At 43.2% G+C, this 20,065-nt stretch overlaps 1 protein-coding gene across 10 annotated transcripts in view; it reads left to right on the forward strand.

Annotated features, from left to right (window-relative positions):
• KAZN (kazrin, periplakin interacting protein) overlaps window positions 1-20,065 on the forward strand; it is a 563,875-nt gene that overhangs the window by 462,019 nt on the left and 81,791 nt on the right. The window contains exon 1 of one of the 10 annotated variants that reach the window (XM_069741509.1): window positions 10,519-10,611. The exons of 8 other annotated variants lie outside the window; for them this stretch is intronic. In XM_069741509.1, coding sequence (XP_069597610.1) covers window positions 10,581-10,611 — 31 coding nt within the window. In that variant the 5' untranslated portion in view covers window positions 10,519-10,580. Of the gene's footprint in view, window positions 1-10,518; window positions 10,612-20,065 lie in introns of those variants that run through there. One more of the 10 variants, XM_069741508.1, reaches the window with a different exon arrangement.

Raw genomic sequence — 20,065 nt, forward strand, 5'->3', positions numbered from 1 at the left:
TCTGGGCCACTGTATTAGAGTATATTTTCTGTGGCAGAAAGTGGCTTGAAGAGATATAACGAAACAAAACAAAAAAGACTGCCCTACAATTACTATCTCCCTGCAGTAATCTCAGCAAAGTATGGCAGGCAGCAATAACAAGGAGTGGACTGCTGCACAAAAAAGTCAAAAGTGTGGACAAACAAACAAGATAGCTGTGCAGAAAGGAATGAGCAACAGGATTTGTGCTTTGAAAAAAGCACTTGGTTTGCACAGCGGCGTACAAACAGCAATGCAGCTATCAGGGAGCCTTCTAGGGCAGCCCAATGAGCTACGGCGCTGAGGAAAAAAAAATGTAGCCTCCACTGTCCCTGCAAACAAAAGGTGGTGTTGGACAGTGGAAATCGCTACAGCACAAGCGGTTTGGGGGTTAATGTACCCTGCCTAACGCTATCCCTGCTTCTGACGAAGCGGCAGCAACCTCTCCCTAGGCTCAGATCAGCAGCAGTAAGATGGCGGTCGGCGGGAACGCCCCTTTATAGCCCCTGTGACGCCGCAGACAGCAAGCCAATCACTGCAATGCCCTTCTCTTAGATGGTGGGGACTGAGACATATGTCATCATGCTGCCTACACTGTGCGTCCACCTTCATTGGCTGTGAAATGGCGCTTTTCGCGTCATTGAAACGCGACTTTGGCGCGAAACTCGCGTACCGCATGGCCGACCCCACACAGGGATCGGGTCGGGTTTCATGAAACCCGACTTTGCCAAAAGTCGGTGACTTATGAAAATGACCGACCCGTTTCGCTCAACCCTAGATTGTACTGATGACCCTGTGTTTATATTAAAGGGGATATCCGATTACAACACACCCTGTAGGGAATATAGAAATCGTAGAGGAGGGTCTCACTTAGAAATCCCCTCTACGAGCTAGAAAATTACACCGCTAAAAGCAGCGCTATATCTGACCGGTCCGGCACGTCCATACATTACATGGGTGACCATTCATGGTACAGTGATGACAGCTGATCACCAGGAGTTAAAGGGGAAACTCCGCTAATTCATGCTTTCATAACCATGGGCAGCATGATTCTTGAGAATGGCTTCATAATTTCAGCCAGGTATGGTTGACTCTGAAAAAACATACTTTGAAATTGCAGCCGGGAGGCTATGCGACTAGAATGACTAGTCTAAGACAGTGACTTCTCCCCACTCTCCTTGATTGACAGGTCTGACGTTACACATTCTTAGAGACCTGTGAGTATAGGGGAGTGGAGCAAAGAGAAGCCCTGCAAGTTGGGCTAGTCATCCTAGGCCCAATCCCCCAAACACCATTTCCAAGTTTGATTTCGCCAATATGTCGGCGTTATGGACTGAACATACCGGAGTGTAGTAACTCAGATGGTCTTTGGTTCATGGTACCTGAAGTTCAGGGTTTTTGTCTTGGCTGACAGATTTTCTTTAACATCTCCATACACATTAAATTAGAATTGGTGAGGTCTCCCTATTATAGTGGGACCAACTGACCATCTGAATTGTGTGGAGGACCTCAAGACTCTCCCTATATAGTGAGGCGAAAGTTGGCTCATGTCGAAATATAGTACCCAATGCTTTTGGTTCCTGAAGGTGTCTGGCAGCAGCTTACTCCGCTCTAACTTCTGAAATCACATGCATATTTGGCAGAGAGGATTGTGTATGATGGAGGAGGGTGAGAGCTAACGTCTATCAAAGGTGGATGGCCTCCATTTAGAGAAACTGGAATTGTGCCTCGAAAAGACTCCCATGGAATGTATTGTCCGATCATTGATAGTGTCTGCTATAAGCAATGCTGTATATGAATCTGAGTGCAGTTGGGGGTCACAGTTGGACCCCACAGACTTTTGTGTGCATCTCAGAAGTTGTACAACACCTTAATTTGATGGTGTCCATGTGGTCAATCCATGTGCTCTGTGTTAATTGCAGCTGTAATCAGTATGGTTGTCCTCTCGAGCAGCCTCCTGTGCAAGTTTGCCCAAATCATGAACTCTTTACATGCCGATAATTACTGAATTGTTGGTTAAAAATCTTAAGCACCTGAGCTGATGGACTGCATCAGTAAGTACAGCTGAACCTGGGGAATTTCCTCTACCCCAGGCTGTCATGGTTGTTGACATTGTTTTCACTTTATTCAGGTTCTTCCAGGAACCTTCTGTGGTGGGTATTGTGGTTTTCCAGTGTTGTCACCGTGTCATTGCTTGAGCCCTGGAGACCTCTCGTGACAGTTTGATGTTCTTTGTATGGTCCTCCACTCCATCTGGAGGTCTATGCCTGGATGTATGGGAGGATCCTGCTATTGGTTATTTGAGGGAAAAATCGCTTTTATAGAAAAGATGCATTTGCCTTGTTTCCTTTGGAGTAAGGGTACTTTCACACTAGCGTTTTTTTTTAAATCCGTCACAATGCATCGTTTTGCAGAAAAAACGCATCCTGCAAAAGTGCTTGCAGGATGCGTTTTTTCCCCATAGACTTCTATTGACGACACATTTGCAACGGATTGCCACACTTCGCATCCGTCTTGCGACGGATGCGTCGTGCTTTGGCGGACCGTCGGGAGAAAAAAACGCTACATGTAACGTTTTTTTTTCTCCTGACGGACCGCTTTTTCCGACCGCGCATGCGCGGCCGGAACTCCGCCCCCACCTTACAATGGGGCAGCGGATGCGCCGGAAAAATGCATCCGCTGCACCCATTGTGCAATGCAGCAAACGCTAGCGTCGGAATCTCTCCCCGACGGATTGCGACGGGGAGATTCCGACGCTAGTGTGAAAGAAGCCGAAGTTGGAGGTGTCCACCTAAAATACATATCCTTAATTGTGAACCGAAGGGAACAGTGAGTAAGAAGTCACAACATGGTTATGTGTTTGTGTATGTATGTGTGATAGATATGGTAGATATCCATTTATCTACAGATATACATCTCTATCTGTTTGATATATATCTATATGTATGTGTATATGTATGTGTGTATACACTCACCACACACACCACACACACACCACACACACACCACACAGACACACACACACACCACACACCACACACACACCACCCACACCACACACCACACACACACACCACCCACACGCACACCACCCACACGCACACACCACACGCACACACCACACGCACACACCACACGCACACACCACACGCATACACCACACGCACACACCACACGCACACACCACACGCACACACCACACGCACACACCACACGCACACACCACACGCACCACACACGCACCACACACACCACACACACACACCACACACACCACCCACACCACCCACACACACATGCCACCCACACCACACACACCACCCACACCACACACACACACACACACACACACACACACACAACAAAAGGAAAACACACACCACACGCACACACACCACACACACCCCACACACACACCCCACACACCCCACACACACCCCACACACACCCCACACACACACACTACACACACACCACACACACACACCACACACAACACACACACACACCAGGGTAATGTGTATATATATTTTGTACTTGCATAAACACACAAACACTTCTAAAATAATTGATATAAATGGGGGATGTTGACCGAGCAAAATGTGTACAATTCTGCAGATGAAAGACATTGGCTTTACAGGTATTGATTGTTTTGTTCATTTACATGGTTCACTCGTTCTGGATCTGCATGATAATCACCTATTAGAAGTTGGCTTTAATGAGATGTCTAAAGGGGAAGGTGTCTCTGATCATTACTATTCAATATAAAGTACACCCCCTATTTAATATACCGTATATTTATGCGGCTGTTTGGCTGATCACATTCTGGATGTTCAGGGCGAAGTTGCTTAGCAACAGCCAAGAGGCAGTGGGTGGTCTGGTCTCCATTCCACTATGACTTCACTTACGCTAGAGAAGAGCTTGTCCTGTTTGTTTGTTTTTTTTGTGTGTTTTCTCTTGAATTTCTCCAATGAAATTTGGAGCAAATTGGGATTATCAAAAATTTTGGACCATTTTATATTGAGTTGAATTTCCTGTGTCTCCATGGTTACAGACTACATACCCTCTGTGTAGTCGGATCGTGCAGTTTTACTCCATCTGTTACCTACTTCATCCTAACTTACTGACGTGGTATTACAGATGGAGAGGACGTATGGGTACGGGTTTGTGTGCCGTCGGTAACCATAGATCGGAGTCTGGCCTGACACTAGGGTGCTAGAAGCTCTCTGGATTTCACATACCACTGCCCTTCTTTGAGGGGTACCGTAAACATTCCTGTTGACCATGTAAATGAAGAAATTGTCTCATCTGTTCCTTTCTCATTAACATAAAATAGTTTTTGTTTGCATATTATCTAGAGGCCAGTAACAAACAGTATACAGCACTTAGCACCTAGCTGGAAGCCTGGATAATCCGGCTCTCCCTCCTCTGCAGACCTGTGGGGTCTATCCTGCTTTCTACCATAAATGAATGGACAGGGCAGCCCATACAAGAATTTACAACCATCATAAATCCTAATGCTAACCTGCCCAACCCAAGTTTTGGCTTGATCGAACAATTAGGAAAGAGTGTGGAAAATTCCCAACTTTACTGCCAGTGGCTTTTTTCAGCATCTGCTGAGATTTCAGAAATCTGATGCACAATTGATTTTCTTTTCATGACTGAATTGGAAAACTGCTTTTTTTTTTTTTTTTTTTTTTTTTTTTTTTTAAATCTGCAGCTTTTTTTTTTTTTTTTTTTTTACCATAGAAAGAAATGAGCATGAACAACCATTGCAAAAAAAACCCCCAGCTTTTTTGCTGCATTATTGTTGCTTTTTTGGTTAATAAAACTAACTTTATTAAAGGTGCTCTAACTCTACAGTGGCCACAACAGGGGAGAACAAGTGTGTGCCGCTATTTAAAGAGCTTCTACGGCAATAGAAAAAGTAAAGAAAGATGTGATAAATTCCTAAATATCTTCAATTTTAATGGGCTAATCACACCTTTTTTTGTTTAGGGAAGTAATATCTATAGCAGAATTAAATGTCCTCTGATCTATTATACAGATAGACCCTGCGCTAGTGTTAACAGGACAGGTGTCTGAGCATGTGCAGTAGAAAGCTCAGCTGCTGTGACCTGGATATACTGTGTTCAGGTCACAGCAGCGGATCTTCCTACTGCACATGCTCAGACACCTGTCCTCATAACACTCTAGCTCAGGCTCTAACAGGACAGATGTCTGAGCATGTGCAGTAGGAAGCTCAGCTGCTGTGACCTGGATATAACCTGTACCACATATATTTTTTTTTAGGTCACAGCAGCGGAGCTTCCTACTGCACATGCTCAGACATCTGTCCTCTTAACACTCTAGCACGGGCTCTATCTGTATAATAGATCAGATGACATTTTATTCTAATATAGAGATTATTTCCCTAGATAAAATGTTTTTTTATTCTACGCCCAGAGAACCCCTTTTAAATAATGGAACTTTTAGGTGTAATACATGGACAAGACGAGATCTTGAGCCAAAACAAAAACTGCCAGAGAAGCCGCACCCTGAATCAAAGACCCTCCACTATGGCCATAACTACAGTGTCTTTTACGGAAGTGGTTCTCACGATGAGACAACATTTTTAGGCTTTCGAAGTCGTAACTAAATCCCCTTATACATTTTTCTTTTGTTTAAAAAAATAAATAAAAAAAATTCTCATTGGCTTTTGAAAATGATTAATGATGTAGGTTTTTGGTTTTCTTTCTCTTGCTCATCACTGGCGTTTTGTTATTTTTGGCGCCTTCTAACCTGACAAACCTCCTTAAAGACTTCTCTGGGTCTGTTCTGGCATTTTGTGGTTTCCCAGTGATTTTTCTTTCCAAAACTCTTTGAATGTTTGATCTGAGGCTTAACAAACCACAGCTCCCGGTAACCGCCATTCTCCAGGATGCTCTGTGTAACGTTATGTACATATACTGGAAGAACTATTGTCAACTGGGATTTGGCTTTTTCTTCTGTGAACTATTATAGCTGCTCATGTGTTTTGTTTTATTAATGCTTCTTATGTTGTGTGGAACTTCTCTAAAGTTAAACCTTTCCTATAGAACTGACATAATGCTGAAATATGATGGCGTTATTCATGGCACGGCGCTTTATGAATAAAACGTCCTTTCTTGTCTGACGACAGTAGTCAAAGAGGAACTCCGGTCAAATATTAGTGCGTCAGACTAGAGGGAAGTCATAGTGGCTGTCCGGCTGCCCCCTTGCTCCATAAATGGCGGTAAGAGTTGGGTAAGGGGTTGGCTAGTTTTAAAAGGGGTTTCCCGTTGATGCTACCCTTTGTGAGCTTGACTAATTAGCATCTTTTAAGAGCATATTTATGCAGATCACGACAGCCCCATGCAAATATGGTAGTCCAGGGTAAGCCTAAATAAAATCTAAAGTGCCATGGAGCCACTTTGATGATGTCGATCTCTTTTATAGAAAGTTGTATCTGTCATGAGCAAGGAACTATTGGGTTGTTCTGTACCTGTTTTGGGGGCAATTGATTCATATATGTAAATTTTTTGTATTACTTTTAGAAAGAAAAAAAAAATTCCCACTAATGATCTAATTCACAATAAAACCATTGTTGAGAATTCTCTAAATTAATGGGGGAAGCACAATTAATTGTATGTTCATGATGTGGCCTGTTTAGGATTGGGATTTGTACGAAAGATGAAATTAGTAAAATTAAAAGGAATCTGTCACTAGGATTTTGCTGCCCCATTTGAGAACATCATGATTCCAGCGATCTATCGCTTACTGGGCTGCTTTGATAAAATCACTGTTTTGTCTGCTGCAGATCAGCAGTTCTCTGAATGCTGAGCTCTGTATAACCCCGCCCACACCACTGATTGGCAGCGTACTGTGTACGCTGTGCATGAACAGAAAGCTGACAATCGGCCATGAGGGCGGGGTTATACAGAGCTCATGAATAGACAAAACTACATGGCAGCCGGTTTACTAGTCCTCTAGTGATAAACTCAAAACTACAGGAGGCAGCCCAGTAAGTAAGACATCGCTGGACTCGGGGTCTTTGTCTCTACATTCTGCTGCTCTCATTTTAACTGTCAATAATCTAATGACAGATCCCATTTAAGATGCCTGCTCACGAGAAATTGGCAGATTTGACCTTTGATCAAAATTGCTTGGGGTACACTTGACCCTTCCCTAATAGTACACATCGGGACGCCTGTATGTTTTATCCTTCTAAGATTCCCGTTTTTATTAATATAGACGTACTTGTTTATAGGGCAATTGTAGAAATAACCAGCAATGACACAACCATTAATTTTCTGGCTGGCCACCTGAAGATTTAGTGTAAAAAAAAATAAAAAAATGTCTTGGTTCAGTGTATATTGTTAATGCAGCCCCCTATCACTGCTTTTAAAGATCCAACATTTTCCCCCCCCCCCCCCCCGTGAGAACTTTTCGCTGGTGAATAACTTTGAGGCATTCAAGTCATGAATGAGGGGGGTGTCGATGTTTTTTATAAGTAGGGTTTTGTTCACCAGTAATAGAATACCAGTACAGGTATCCCATATCCTTAGCTAATCAAACCTTTGGTACCAGTAGCAACGAGAACATGCCATTGCATTCGTGTTGCATAACCTTCTGTACTATATAGTGTATTGTGCAGAGAGCCAAAAATTCCAAAAGACTCTCAAAGCCTTTTATCCCCAGGAAAGTCTTATTTTCGGTGTGGTGAAACACAATGGATGTAAATTGTGGCCAAGTATATGGAGAACGGGCCTTTGACACATTCTTGGGCTGCATGACTCATGTGTGAACTGGCCACTTTTTACTATAGAGCGGTGCACCCATTGCATAGGTCTACAAAGAACCGTGTAAGCCAACACACTGGCCTTGGGTCACAATGAGTTATAATTTGTGAAGATCTGTGGCTCCAAGGACCAGACAAATGTCAAGAGCAAGATGGACAGTCCACTTACAAAGTTACTGCTGTTGCCTAACTGTTTGGATTATGTTGGTAAACCCATTATGATACAAGAGTCTCTCTAAAAATGTGCTGATTGAATGGTAAAAATACTGCTACCCCCTGATTAATGTACAGTTATATATAGTGACTCACAGATGACGATGGGGGGTCGGTCACTTTTTCAGTCCGTCCTTTGTGACCCAGACCTCCATGAAGGCTTTTTCAATCCACGACTCATCTACAGCTTTTACCACAGAGGTATTTGACTTCACATTTTCAGGTCCCCTATTTTTTCCTGACCTACCGAAATTCCCTATCTTGTCCTTACTGCGCTACACAGCAGGTGCAGTAATATTGGTTTTACTCTTCGTGCCCCACATAATAAATATACACACCACAATGCCACTTGCGTAGTAAGGACCCAAAGCGCCCTCTAGCAATGAAATGTCCATAGAAAATATTACATGAGTGGTCCCACGAACAGAAGTTAATTTTAATCAATAGATCTTGGAATAATAATTTCCACAATTGGATGTGATCTGTTGGTGGCTCTTCAGGGCCAGAGATGGGGAACACTACTATAGTACATCACTCCTCTCAGCCTTTCTATGTACAGCCCCATCCTGCAGGACATCAGTCCTCTCAGCCCCTGTATATATTTCCCCCATGCTGTAGTACATCACTCCTCTCAGCCCTTCTATGTACAGCCCCATCCTGCAGGACATCAGTCCTCTCAGCCCCTGTATATATTTCCCCCATGCTGTAGTGCATCACTCCTCTCAGCCCTTCTATGTACAGCCCCATCCTGCAGGACATCAGTCCTCTCAGCCCCTGTATATATTTCCCCCATGCTGTAGTACATCACTCCTCTCAGCCTTTCTATGTACAGCCCCATCCTGCAGGACATCATTCCTCTCAGCCCCTGTATATATTTCCTCCATGCTGTAGTGCATCACTCCTCTCAGCCCTTCTATGTACAGCTCCATCCTGCAGTACATCACTCCTCTTTAACCCTTTCTGTGTACAGCTCTATCCTGCAGAACATCAGTCCTGAGTCCCTGTATACATTCCCCCATGCTATAGTACATGACTCCTCTCAGCCCTTCTATGTACAACTCAATCCTGCAAAATGTCAGTACTTTGAGCCCCTTTATATACAGTCACTTCCTGCAGTACATCACTCCACTGCTTTAGATATAGTCCCATTATGCAGTACGTGGCTCCACTGAGGTTACTTGCATACTCATGCAATGCTGCTTACAGTTATGAGTAAAGTACTTTAATCTGAGGTCCCTCGTCAAAACTTTATTGGGGCAACTCCATTCTAGTGACCACATGTCATCAGCCTCCCAGCGCACATCCCACACAGATGAACGTTGGTATTGGTATACTGTCTGTGGAAGATGGCGCTCTGTGCGTGCCACATCCTTCTGTTGGCCGCAGGCCTAATCAGCCGGTGGCCTACAAAATGGAGAAGTGTGGGGATAGGAGTTCGTGACACCCTGCTCTACCACATGGCTTTTTCTTTACCGGCGTACTATACATGGTGATGTAGTTAAGGCTGGTTGGCCACTCGATATAACCTGGCTCAGGGCCCCAGCACCCCCAGTAGCGACTCTATTGCCACTATCTCTTCAGGAGGCTTCGTTATAGGACAGCCAATTTAAAAATCATTTACCACTAAAAATATCAAGAAGTTCTTCATATTACTCAGCGTCTTGTGTACAGAGGGAGACTTTCCATTCAGGATATTGGGAAAGCTGTGAGATGGTATAGTCATGCTGGTTTTTATTTCTCAAAGGTTAAAGCAAATCCCCCAAAACGCAGAATGAGGGCAGCTTCTACATGTGAATATGGGAATAGATCTTTACATAACGCCGAAAAGCAACATTCCCATGGTCAAGGCAATGAGAAAAGGTGTACAAAAATGTGGATTGCCCAAACTCAATGTAACAATGGCTTTGCCTTTTTTGGGGTGGGGTGGGGGAACTGGTTGAAAACCAACATGACCAAGAACTTACGGGGAAGTCCTCATCCAGTTTTACAAGATTCGAGAATGAAAGATTTGACTTTATTCAGTGATACATCTCAAACTCTTATTTTTAGGGAGAAGCGAATCTCCGTTCATCGACGTGTAGGACTTTAGGAAATCTGAGGGACCATCCTGATCTGGGGTGAAATGACAGCCATATTGGGTGGTATCCAATTGTCCTAGAATTATTCGTAAACTAAACGGGCATTGGTGCTTCATTAATAACCCGGAGTGACGTAGTCATTGCTGTTCTTTGCATGTTTGATCCCTTTCAGCTTTGCAAAAGTGAAAGGTAAAGGAAAAGACGGGTGAGATGCAATGAGGTGGGAGCTCGGCTGGAAGGTAGAGCAGATGGAAAGCCAAGCTTCGCTGCTGCTCTCTAGCAGGAGATCAATCCCCGCCCGATCTGTTGCCTTGCGGTGACATCATGCTTTCTACTACCTCAACCTGTGAGCGGGTCAAATTCCTGGCTGCCCAGGTAAAAGCAAACAGCACTTCCTGTATTGCTGGGAGGAGCCGAGAGTCAAATGTGACGGAGGAGCGTTCTTCAATCTTCTGGAGGGATTAATTACCATCATGAAGTCAGACAGGGAGGAAGGGAAACCTGGTAGGTTGCTTGTCATTATTATTTCATTTTTTTTTTTTTAGCCCCGTCCTGTACCCAGAAGTAGCAAAGCTGGCTCAATTTACCAGTCTAGCTAATAACGTAAACATGCATGCAGTCCTATGTAAAACTACGACATAAGTAGGAGTTGTGCTAAATGAACATATTTGGTTCCGCTTCTTCTACATTTTACAGGGTGAATAGAGCGAATCACTTGCACTTTTTATTTTCTTTTATTGTTGTGGTTGGTTGCAGGTGAGAGCAGCCTCTTAGCGGTGCTTATGTTATGTCGGGGACTCTTTCTGCGGAGTCATGGTTTACTGGAGAAAAAGCCTTTTGGGACAGACAGTGCGATTATCACACACTGGCGCTGCATTGATTGTCGGGGGAGCGGAAAGCTTTAAAAATCACGATGAAAGCTTTAATAAATGGGAGCTAACGTGTCTGTACAGGAAGCGAGCAAAATACCATTCATTCATTAAGGGTTTAATGATCTCTAAATGAGCCGACGTTCTGATCTTTGTAGGAAAGGCTTGCCAAACCAATGAGGGACAACACGTGGCTCCTGTATATGGGCTCTAGTTACTCGTGGGCCCTGGTCTCCGGCCACACATCCGTTACAGGAGGTCACGAAGAAGACTGTAGCTTTAAGGTGTAGCCTCAAATTAAAAACATATGGCTTTTTTCGTCCAAAAATGGCACCACACCTGTCCAAAGGTTGCATGCGATTATCCTATCTCAACTCCAGTCATTTATAAGCAGCTGAGATGCAATACCAGACACAGCCTTACGATGTGGGTGGCGCTGTTTTAGAAGAATTTGGCCGTATTTTCAACTCCTGGGCAACCCCTTTTAACCAAAACTAGTCGTGAGGCTACCAATGAACGGCCCGATCTCCGCGGAGGGATGAAGAGTATTAGCGGTGCTGACGATTTCTTGCACCCAGTTCTGTGTATGGACGCCAAGGATGTGACACCAGTATGATAAAGGACACCTGGTATGTTGAGGTCTCGTTACTAGTTTTGCATGGGCTTCAAAAGCCTTTAGTCCCTTGATTATAAGACTTTATAAAGTAACGTTAACCAACCGTTCACACAGACCACGCAGTTCTCCCCGGGCCGTGTCTTTATTTCTGCAGTTTAATCCTGAAGTTTGATGCCGTCAGCTTCGCGATTTAATCCTTTCCGCCTGGATCCCCTCATTTAATGTATTGGACTTTTGACAATTCTGGACCCTCCATTCCTTATCCAGCATGAGAAGGTTGTGTTAAGTCGCACAATTTCCTTCAGTTCCATTGTTTTGTCTTGTCTTTCGTTAAAAGCAAAAATATGGGACTGATTCTTTTAACTTTTTGTGCTCTTAGAGTAACTTTTATTTATTTTATTTTTTTTAGTAATTTTGTCCAGCATGGAAAGTTTATGAAACTTGGGAAGTCACTTTAGTTTAGGGATTTTCTTTAATTCGTTAAAAAAGAATGAAATTGCATGTAAGTTGGAGTACGGATCATTGTAGTGAAGGCTCCGTACTGTTGTCTCACTAACTCTGGGATAAGCTGCTACAGGAGACTGTTCTTATTAGGGCTCGTGTACATGGCGGTATTTTCGGTCCTGGTGCGATCTGACAAAACATCGATCGCACCCGGACTAATGTTATGCTATGGGGCTGTACTGTTGTCATATTTTTTCCTCGGACCAAGTAGGTTTGAGGAAAAATTCACTGGATGCCCGCGTTTGATCTGACATTGACACAAGTCAATGAGTCCATGAAAAACATCGGGATTACTCGTAGATGACATCTGAGTGCAGTTTGTTTCCACGGACTGACAGAATGAAGAAGATGGAGACCTTTTTTTTTTGCTGTGACGACGCTCTGACCACACTCTGACCACACTCTCCCATGCACATGTGCAAGTTCTTGTGTCTTCAATGGGGAGAGAAGGGAACCTCTGGCAGCGGCTTAGTTCCCCTAAAAACAAATACCATCAAATTTTGAAATGCCAACCACTACATTGTTTTCTCCCCCCAATTATCTGGAGCCCAATATGCGCATTTGATAGTTGGCAGTTCCCCAAAAAATCTGACTGCCCTAGAGGGAATGCCAATACATAATGGAGGTCTAGGAGGTTCAGTCAAGTTGCACTTTTGCTTATCCTTGCTTGTACTTGTTAGCGACCATCTTTCCTGTTACATGTAGCACCAACGTATTCCATAGTGTTGTACAGTTTGCCTATTACCCCTGTCTTCAGTAGTGAGCCACAACCTCATTTCCTCTGTTATGCATACACTTTGGCCAGTTTCTTAGGAAGCCAGTTAACCTAATGACATCTTGAGGTTATTGCGGTCCGTCTTGGCTCGCGTGGCTCATTGGCTTATTTTGATGCTGTATGAGTCCAACAATTCAACAATTGTGCGTAGGACATTAAAGTCTCTTTATTAGCCATCATTGTATGGTCGTTAATGCCTTTTACACTTCGGCATTTTGTAAAGCTTTATATTGTCTCCATAAACATCGATTTCTGGCGTTCTTGAATAGTCCTCGGGCTAAACACCTTTCTCTGCAGTATACAGATAAAATCCAACAATGGCTTTCCATTTAATTGAGTGGGCATTAATGAAAAAAGCCATTTTACCACATTTCTTGAGGAATCGCTGAGTCAAGCAACTTTAATGAGTGATCACTAACTGTCTCGAGCTTTGGAGGACCTGATCTTTCCAGCATTATACTTATTGATTGGAATAGGTACCGTGTAATGCCTAATTTGTCCTGTGGGCATGACATTAGATATAACCGCTAGTTGTAACTGCCGAGGGTCTGCGTGATCATCTTATTGTGGAAGGAGACTGTTCCTATAAGTTAGCGTGGTCAAAGGTAGAGAACACTTTTAAGAACTATAGATCCTGATTTGAAATATCGATGCAGGGAGGTCTCTATTTACTTTGCACCATGGACATATGTAGTGTATGTAGAAGGCCACAACATGGGGCACGTAAAAATGTTACCCCTACCTATTTTTTTTTTTTGTCTTTTGTTTTTATTTAACTTTTGATCATGGATTTGAAAAGACCACCACCCACTTTAGTTAACGCAAAATCCTTCTTACCTACATGAAGTCTCTGAAGCTTTTCGATCGGATTTGTCTAAAGTATTTTGCTGTAAACCTGTCATTTTAGAACAAAATGGAGGTCGTGCAGAATTAAGTCTGGTAACCCAAGTGCTTTCAATAATTAGGCTTTGCATTCTCTTACTGTACTACATGTAGGCAAGAGGCCAGATTGCAATGTTCAGGCTTGTGAGGGTTATATGTTCTCAAAGACGTATCAAAATAAAGAAGCCTTTACATTAGCAAATAGTCTTAAAGGTGTGGGCCACTTCAACTTTATTTTAGCAAATGTCGAGACACAATATTGTGATGAGAATATAGAGACGTCTTTGGTTCTTCTCCTTCCTCATGGCGTAGTACTCCTATCCACAGAATTTGTGCTGATGGAGGAGCATGTGTTTGGTCCTGTTATTCAGCCTCCTGTATTTGATTATCCACTTATCCGTGTAGTGTTTTTCAATTCGAGGAGATTGAAGGACAGTTCTGAACACATGCTCCTCCATCGGCAGCCATTGTGAGAATAAGTCGACTATGCAATGATGCTCTGTTGTGTAACATGAGTTCAATAGGCCCCAGTGTAATATTTGGACCTGGGCCCACACCTACATATTGGTCAGATGTATGAGTCCTTGTAGCATTCTAGATCCTATAAAGACACATGTTCGCCCCCCATGTAATGTCCCCAATCATGACTGCTTTTTGTAATAATCTCCCTCGTCATGACTGCTTTCTATAATAATGTCCCTCGTCTTGACTGCTTCCTGTAGTAATGTCCCCAGTCATGACTGCTTCCTGTAATAATGTCCCTCGTTATGACTGCTTCCTGTAATGATGTCCCTCGTCATGACTGCTTCCTGTAATGATGTCCCTCGTCATGACTGCTTCCTGTAATGATGTCCCTTGTCATGACTGCTTCCTGTAATGATGTCCCTAGTCATGACTGCTTCCTGTAATGTCCCTAGTCATGACTGCTTCCTGTAATAATGTCCCTCGTCATGACTGCTTCCTGTAATGATGTCCCTCGTCATGACTGCTTCCTGTAATGATGTCCCTCGTCATGACTGCTTCCTGTAATGTCCCTAGTCATGACTGCTTCCTGTAATAATGTCCCTCGTCATGACTGCTTCCTGTAATAATGTCCCTCGTCATGACTGCTTCCTGTAATGTCCCTAGTCATGACTGCTTCCTGTAATAATGTCCCTAGTCATCACTGCTTCCTGTAATAATGTCCCTCGTCATGACTGCTTCCTGTAATAATGTCCCTCGTCATGACTGCTTCCTGTAATAATGTCCCTCGTCATGACTGCTTCCTGTAATAATGTCCCTCGTCATGACTGCTTCCTGTAATAATGTCCCTAGTCATGACTGCTTCCTGTAATGTCCCTCGTCATGACTGCTACCTGTAATAATGTCCCTCGTCATGACTGCTTCCTGTAATAATGTCCCTCGTCATGACTGCTTCCTGTAATAATGTCCCTCGTCATGACTGCTTCCTGTAATAATGTCCCTCGTCATGACTGCTTCCTGTAATAATGTCCCTAGTCATGACTGCTTCCTGTAATGTCCCTCGTCATGACTGCTTCCTGTAATAATGTCCCTAGTCATGACTGCTTCCTGTAATAATGTCCCTCGTCATGACTGCTTCCTGTAATAATGTCCCTAGTCATGACTGCTTCCTGTAATAATGTCCCTCGTCATGACTGCTTCCTGTAATAATGTCCCTAGTCATGACTGCTTCCTGTAATGATGTCCCTCGTCATGACTGCTTCCTGTAATGATGTCCCTCGTCATGACTGCTTCCTGTAATGTCATTCGTCATGACTGCTTCCTCTAATAATGTCCTTTGTCATGACTGCTTCCTGTAATAATGTCCCTCGTCATGACTGCTTCCTGTAATAATGTCCCTCGTCATGACTGCTTCCTGTAATAATGTCCCTCGTCATGACTGCTTCCTGTAATGTCATTCGTCATGACTGCTTCCTCTAATAATGTCCTTTGTCATGACTGCTTCCTGTAATAATGTCCTTCGTCATGACTGCTTCCTGTAATAATGTCCCTCGTCATGACTGCTTCCTGTAATAATGTCCCTCGTCATGACTGCTTCCTGTAATAATGTCCTTCGTCATGACTGCTTCCTGTAATAATGTCCCTCGTCATGACTGCTTCCTGTAATAATGTCCCTCGTCATGACTGCTTCCTGTAATAACGTCCCTAGTCATGACTGCTTCCTGTAATAATGTCCCTAGTCATGACTGCTTCCTGTAATGTCATTCGTCATGACTGCTTCCTGTAATAATGTCCCTCGTCATGACTGCTTCCTGTAATAATGTCCCTAGTCATGACTGCTTCCTGTAATAATGTCCCTCGTCATGACTGCTTCCTGTAATGTCATTCGTCATGACTGCTTCCTGTAATAATGTCCCTCGTCATGACTGCTTCCTGTAATAATGTCCCTCGTCATGACTGCTTCCTGTAATAATGTCCCTCGTCATGAATGCTTCCTGTAGACCTCTATCAGAAAGTTTACCCATCCTGAGCCCTTTATTTAATGTCTTTCATGCTGGGCAGCTTTCTGTAATAATGACCTATCATGGCATCTTCCAGTTACATCCCCCATCCTGGATCTGTTCCTGGTACAATGCGACCCATCCTGGGCCCCTGCTGTTCTTCAGCACATTTTAAAATGAAACAAATTATTCTTACCTTCCCCCACTCCCATGAAAGGGTCCTCCGCTATAGCCGGTACAGAAGTCGGCAGCAGTCTCCGGTGTGCCGGCATGCGTTGCGCATGATGTCTGTCATGTGCCGCCTGTCATGGGCAAGCTGATGTTTGCTGCCTGACTGGCTGGAAGCATGTGTTCCAGTGCAGGGAGTCAGTGGGTCTCTGTGCTGCTGTACTTTTCAGTTAAATTTGTGTCCCAGAATGCACATCCAGGTGTTGGTGGTCCCAACTCCCGCACGGTAGCAGTCGCACTTTCCGCAACCGCAATTGTTACACCCATGGTTACATGAAAAAGTGCACAGAGGTGGGGACCTGTAGTGCAAAATCCTTTCCTACATTTGTTGAAATAAAATTAAAGTAGCCAAACCCCAACCCTTTTCATATTTTGTTGCATAGTTGTAGGTGCAATAATCTTTGGCCATGGTCAATACTGATATGGGGGAGGAAAGAGTTGTGCCGGTCTCAGAGCAGTGATTTCACTATGCCACCATTTCGAGGTGTCACTGGTGACCAATTGTGAGTAAGATTTACTTTATAGGTGTTCCTAACGAGACTGGAATTGTATTGTCTAGTAAGGCCATGTGCAGGCCAATTTTTTTCAATGGGAAATTACAAGATTTTAAGCAGAAGCCGCTTCGGTAAACTCCTTTTTTGGGTGAAGTATTTGGAGCTTTTTTTTTTTCCTTTTACTAAATTATTTCCTGTATAGTTTTCTCAAAGCGTGGGTTTGTTTTGTTGTTTTTTCCACCTTTTGATTGAACATTGTCTAGATTTAAGAGTTCGTTTAGGTTTCTCTTCAAAGAAGTCTCATACACTTTTTCTCCGCTAGATGTTTTTCTAAACCACTTCAAGGGGGGAAAAAAGCCCAAGAAACTCCTAATATGAACATCAAAGTGAATTTTATGTTTTTATATAATGTATATGAATTGAAAAAAAGTTGTACAACAGTTTTTGCAAAATAATTAGAGAGCTGATGTGCTCCAAAAAGAACCTCTTCAATAGAACTGTGACGTTGGCTTAAGTCAAGTGAAACTTTGCCGAATCGGAAAGTACCTGTCGGTAGCTAGTTATCACTGGAAAAAAAAAAACCTAGGTCTTTCATGAACTGCCATCCCACTGTCTTCTCCATATGGACTCATTCAGACGTCCATTTTCCTTGTACGGGTTTTTTCATGTTATGGATAAAATTCATACAGCAGAAAGTCTATGGGGCTGTTCATGTCTGTGTATTTTTGTAGACTGAATGATTCTCACAAAATCAGAGATGTGTGATTTTGATCTGAGTCTGTGATCAGTCTCACTAAGGCAAATCTATGGGTTGCAGGGGGAAAAAAAATCTGATGCCATTTTTGCCCTGTCCCATTTTCAAAATCCACAAAAATGCCATCAAGGGATCTCTGGCATAAGTTATAAGGCAATTTAGCTAAATAATCCTAAAAACAAAAAGGGCAGCCAGTAGACCTGACGACCTTCTAACTGTCTTAGCTCCCACCAGGCATCCATTGCACATGGGAAGGAGGAAGCCGAATTCGGAATACAGCTCTGGAAATAAATGAAGTATCAGTCATTATGTTGCTCCGCATCGTGCTCTGCTTTACTGTGACTCCCGATTACTCACATTTTTATCATTTTGTATCTGTTTGTACTATAAACTCCTGTGCAAATATTGCTGGAGGTGCAGTTTACCTGGAAATCTAAAAAAGTTATTTTTTTCTGTAAGAATTTACAACGTAATGTCTCCGGGGCAGGCTGGGCTGGGGTGGGGCACCTGATGTGTACTCTCCAAACACCATAGTTATGCAGTCTCTACGTTCACTTTTGACCCTTTTTATGTTGTTACTGTCTCTCTTTGAAGCCTTTGTATAAGCATAATCATTTTCTTGCTTTGAGGAAGTTCTGTGGAGCTTTTCCAATACCTCAAGTCATTCCCGTGTACAGCAATGCACTTTTTATTTGTTGTCCTTTGTTGTAGTCTATGTAGTCATTTTTGCCAATTCTTTGCATTGAGTGGTGGCTGATGGCGGCAACGCTTTTTGTCTTGGTACCCAGAGATATGATTTGCATTGGATCTCCAAAAATGTATATGAGCTTGGACCTAGGGGACGCTTACATGCCATACAATGGTCAAACAGGCATAAAAAAAAGGGAGAGCGAAAACATAGGGTGATAACCTACGTGAAAAATCAAAAATAGTAGAGAGCTGGGAACTTGGCGTTGTGCCCACCGGTCAAGTAGGGCAGGGTGTAGACAACGCAGCCACCATCCTGGATCTTCAGTTGGTTATGCCAAATAAAACCAAAAGGACAATGATCAAATCAATCAGAAAACGATATATGCCAGGACAACCAATAGAGGCGATAGAAACAGTGCAGAGAATTTTTTATTTAATTTTAATGGAATCACATTTGTCTCTGTGACTGTAAAGAGTCTTTGTACCCCGAAACGCATTGGTTGATACTTTGTAGAGGATTTTAATGCAAAGTCTCAAACAACGCGTTTCAGGGTATAAAGACCCCTTTTTCAAGTCGTAGACAGATGTGACTCTTAGAATATAGTAGCATATTGGATGCCTGATTTCTACCTCATTTATTCTCTACGGGGCTGCTAAAAATGGCCGAGCCCATAAAGGAATGAATAGAACGATTGGGCAAAGGCACTGCCGCTCCATTCTAATGGAGTCACATCTGTCTCTTTGACTTGAAAAAGGGGTCTTTGCATTCCGAAATGCATTTTTGATTGAGACTTTACATTAAAGTTCTCTATAATGTATCAAACAATAATGCGTTTTGGGAAACCAAGACCCCTATTTCAAGTCAGACTTATGCGACCACGTTTAGAACGGAACGGCAGTGCCCATTCCCACCCGTTATTGACCTATTCATGACCTTTTGGCCTTGGCGGTTTCTTGAAGCCTCATGGAAGAATGAATGAGGCAGCACTCGGGCATCCAATATACCGCTCCATTTTGTAACTGGGATTAAAAAATTCCCCAATCTGCTGTTGGGTGCCAATCAGAGCAGTCAGACCCTCGCCATTATTAAGGTATTGTGTATATTGCATATAGACGATTACTTGTTTTCAGTAGATAACCCCTTTTAAGGTCCGGCAATAGATGACTATATCGCAGAATTCTTAAATCTTCACCATAGCGTTGGTCTGCTGATGTTCTCATCTATGAAGACTTTCAGGGCAGCTCAACTTTGAGCAAATCTTTTAGCTTTCTTCATAGTTTTCTCCTATTCTGAAATATCTTGAATAATGCAAGACACCAGTCAGTGCTGAAATGTCTGTCAACAATAAAAAATGGAATTTTAATGCCTTGGGAAATGCATCGGGTTTCGGCTTTATACAGAGGATCTTAATCTCCTTCACCTTTTTGTCTCGCAGGAGGCGGTGATGTATTGAAAGGGCATCTCAGAATCCTCGATGGAGGGTAAATGTGTGAAACGCAGGGATGCACTGACTTGTCAGCTTGATACATTTCATAAATCCTTCTGTCAACGGAAAGCTATTGCTTCCTAAATTTTCCAGAAACTCATCTGGTTATGATCGTCTTCTCTTCAGCAATGGCGCAAAATGGCGTTATGTTGGCTGTCTCCACCTCACAATGACCCGGCCATGACTCTGCTACTGGC

This window comes from Ranitomeya imitator, chromosome 10 (genome assembly GCF_032444005.1).
Source record: "Ranitomeya imitator isolate aRanImi1 chromosome 10, aRanImi1.pri, whole genome shotgun sequence".
In the NCBI taxonomy this organism is placed as follows: domain Eukaryota; kingdom Metazoa; phylum Chordata; class Amphibia; order Anura; family Dendrobatidae; genus Ranitomeya; species Ranitomeya imitator.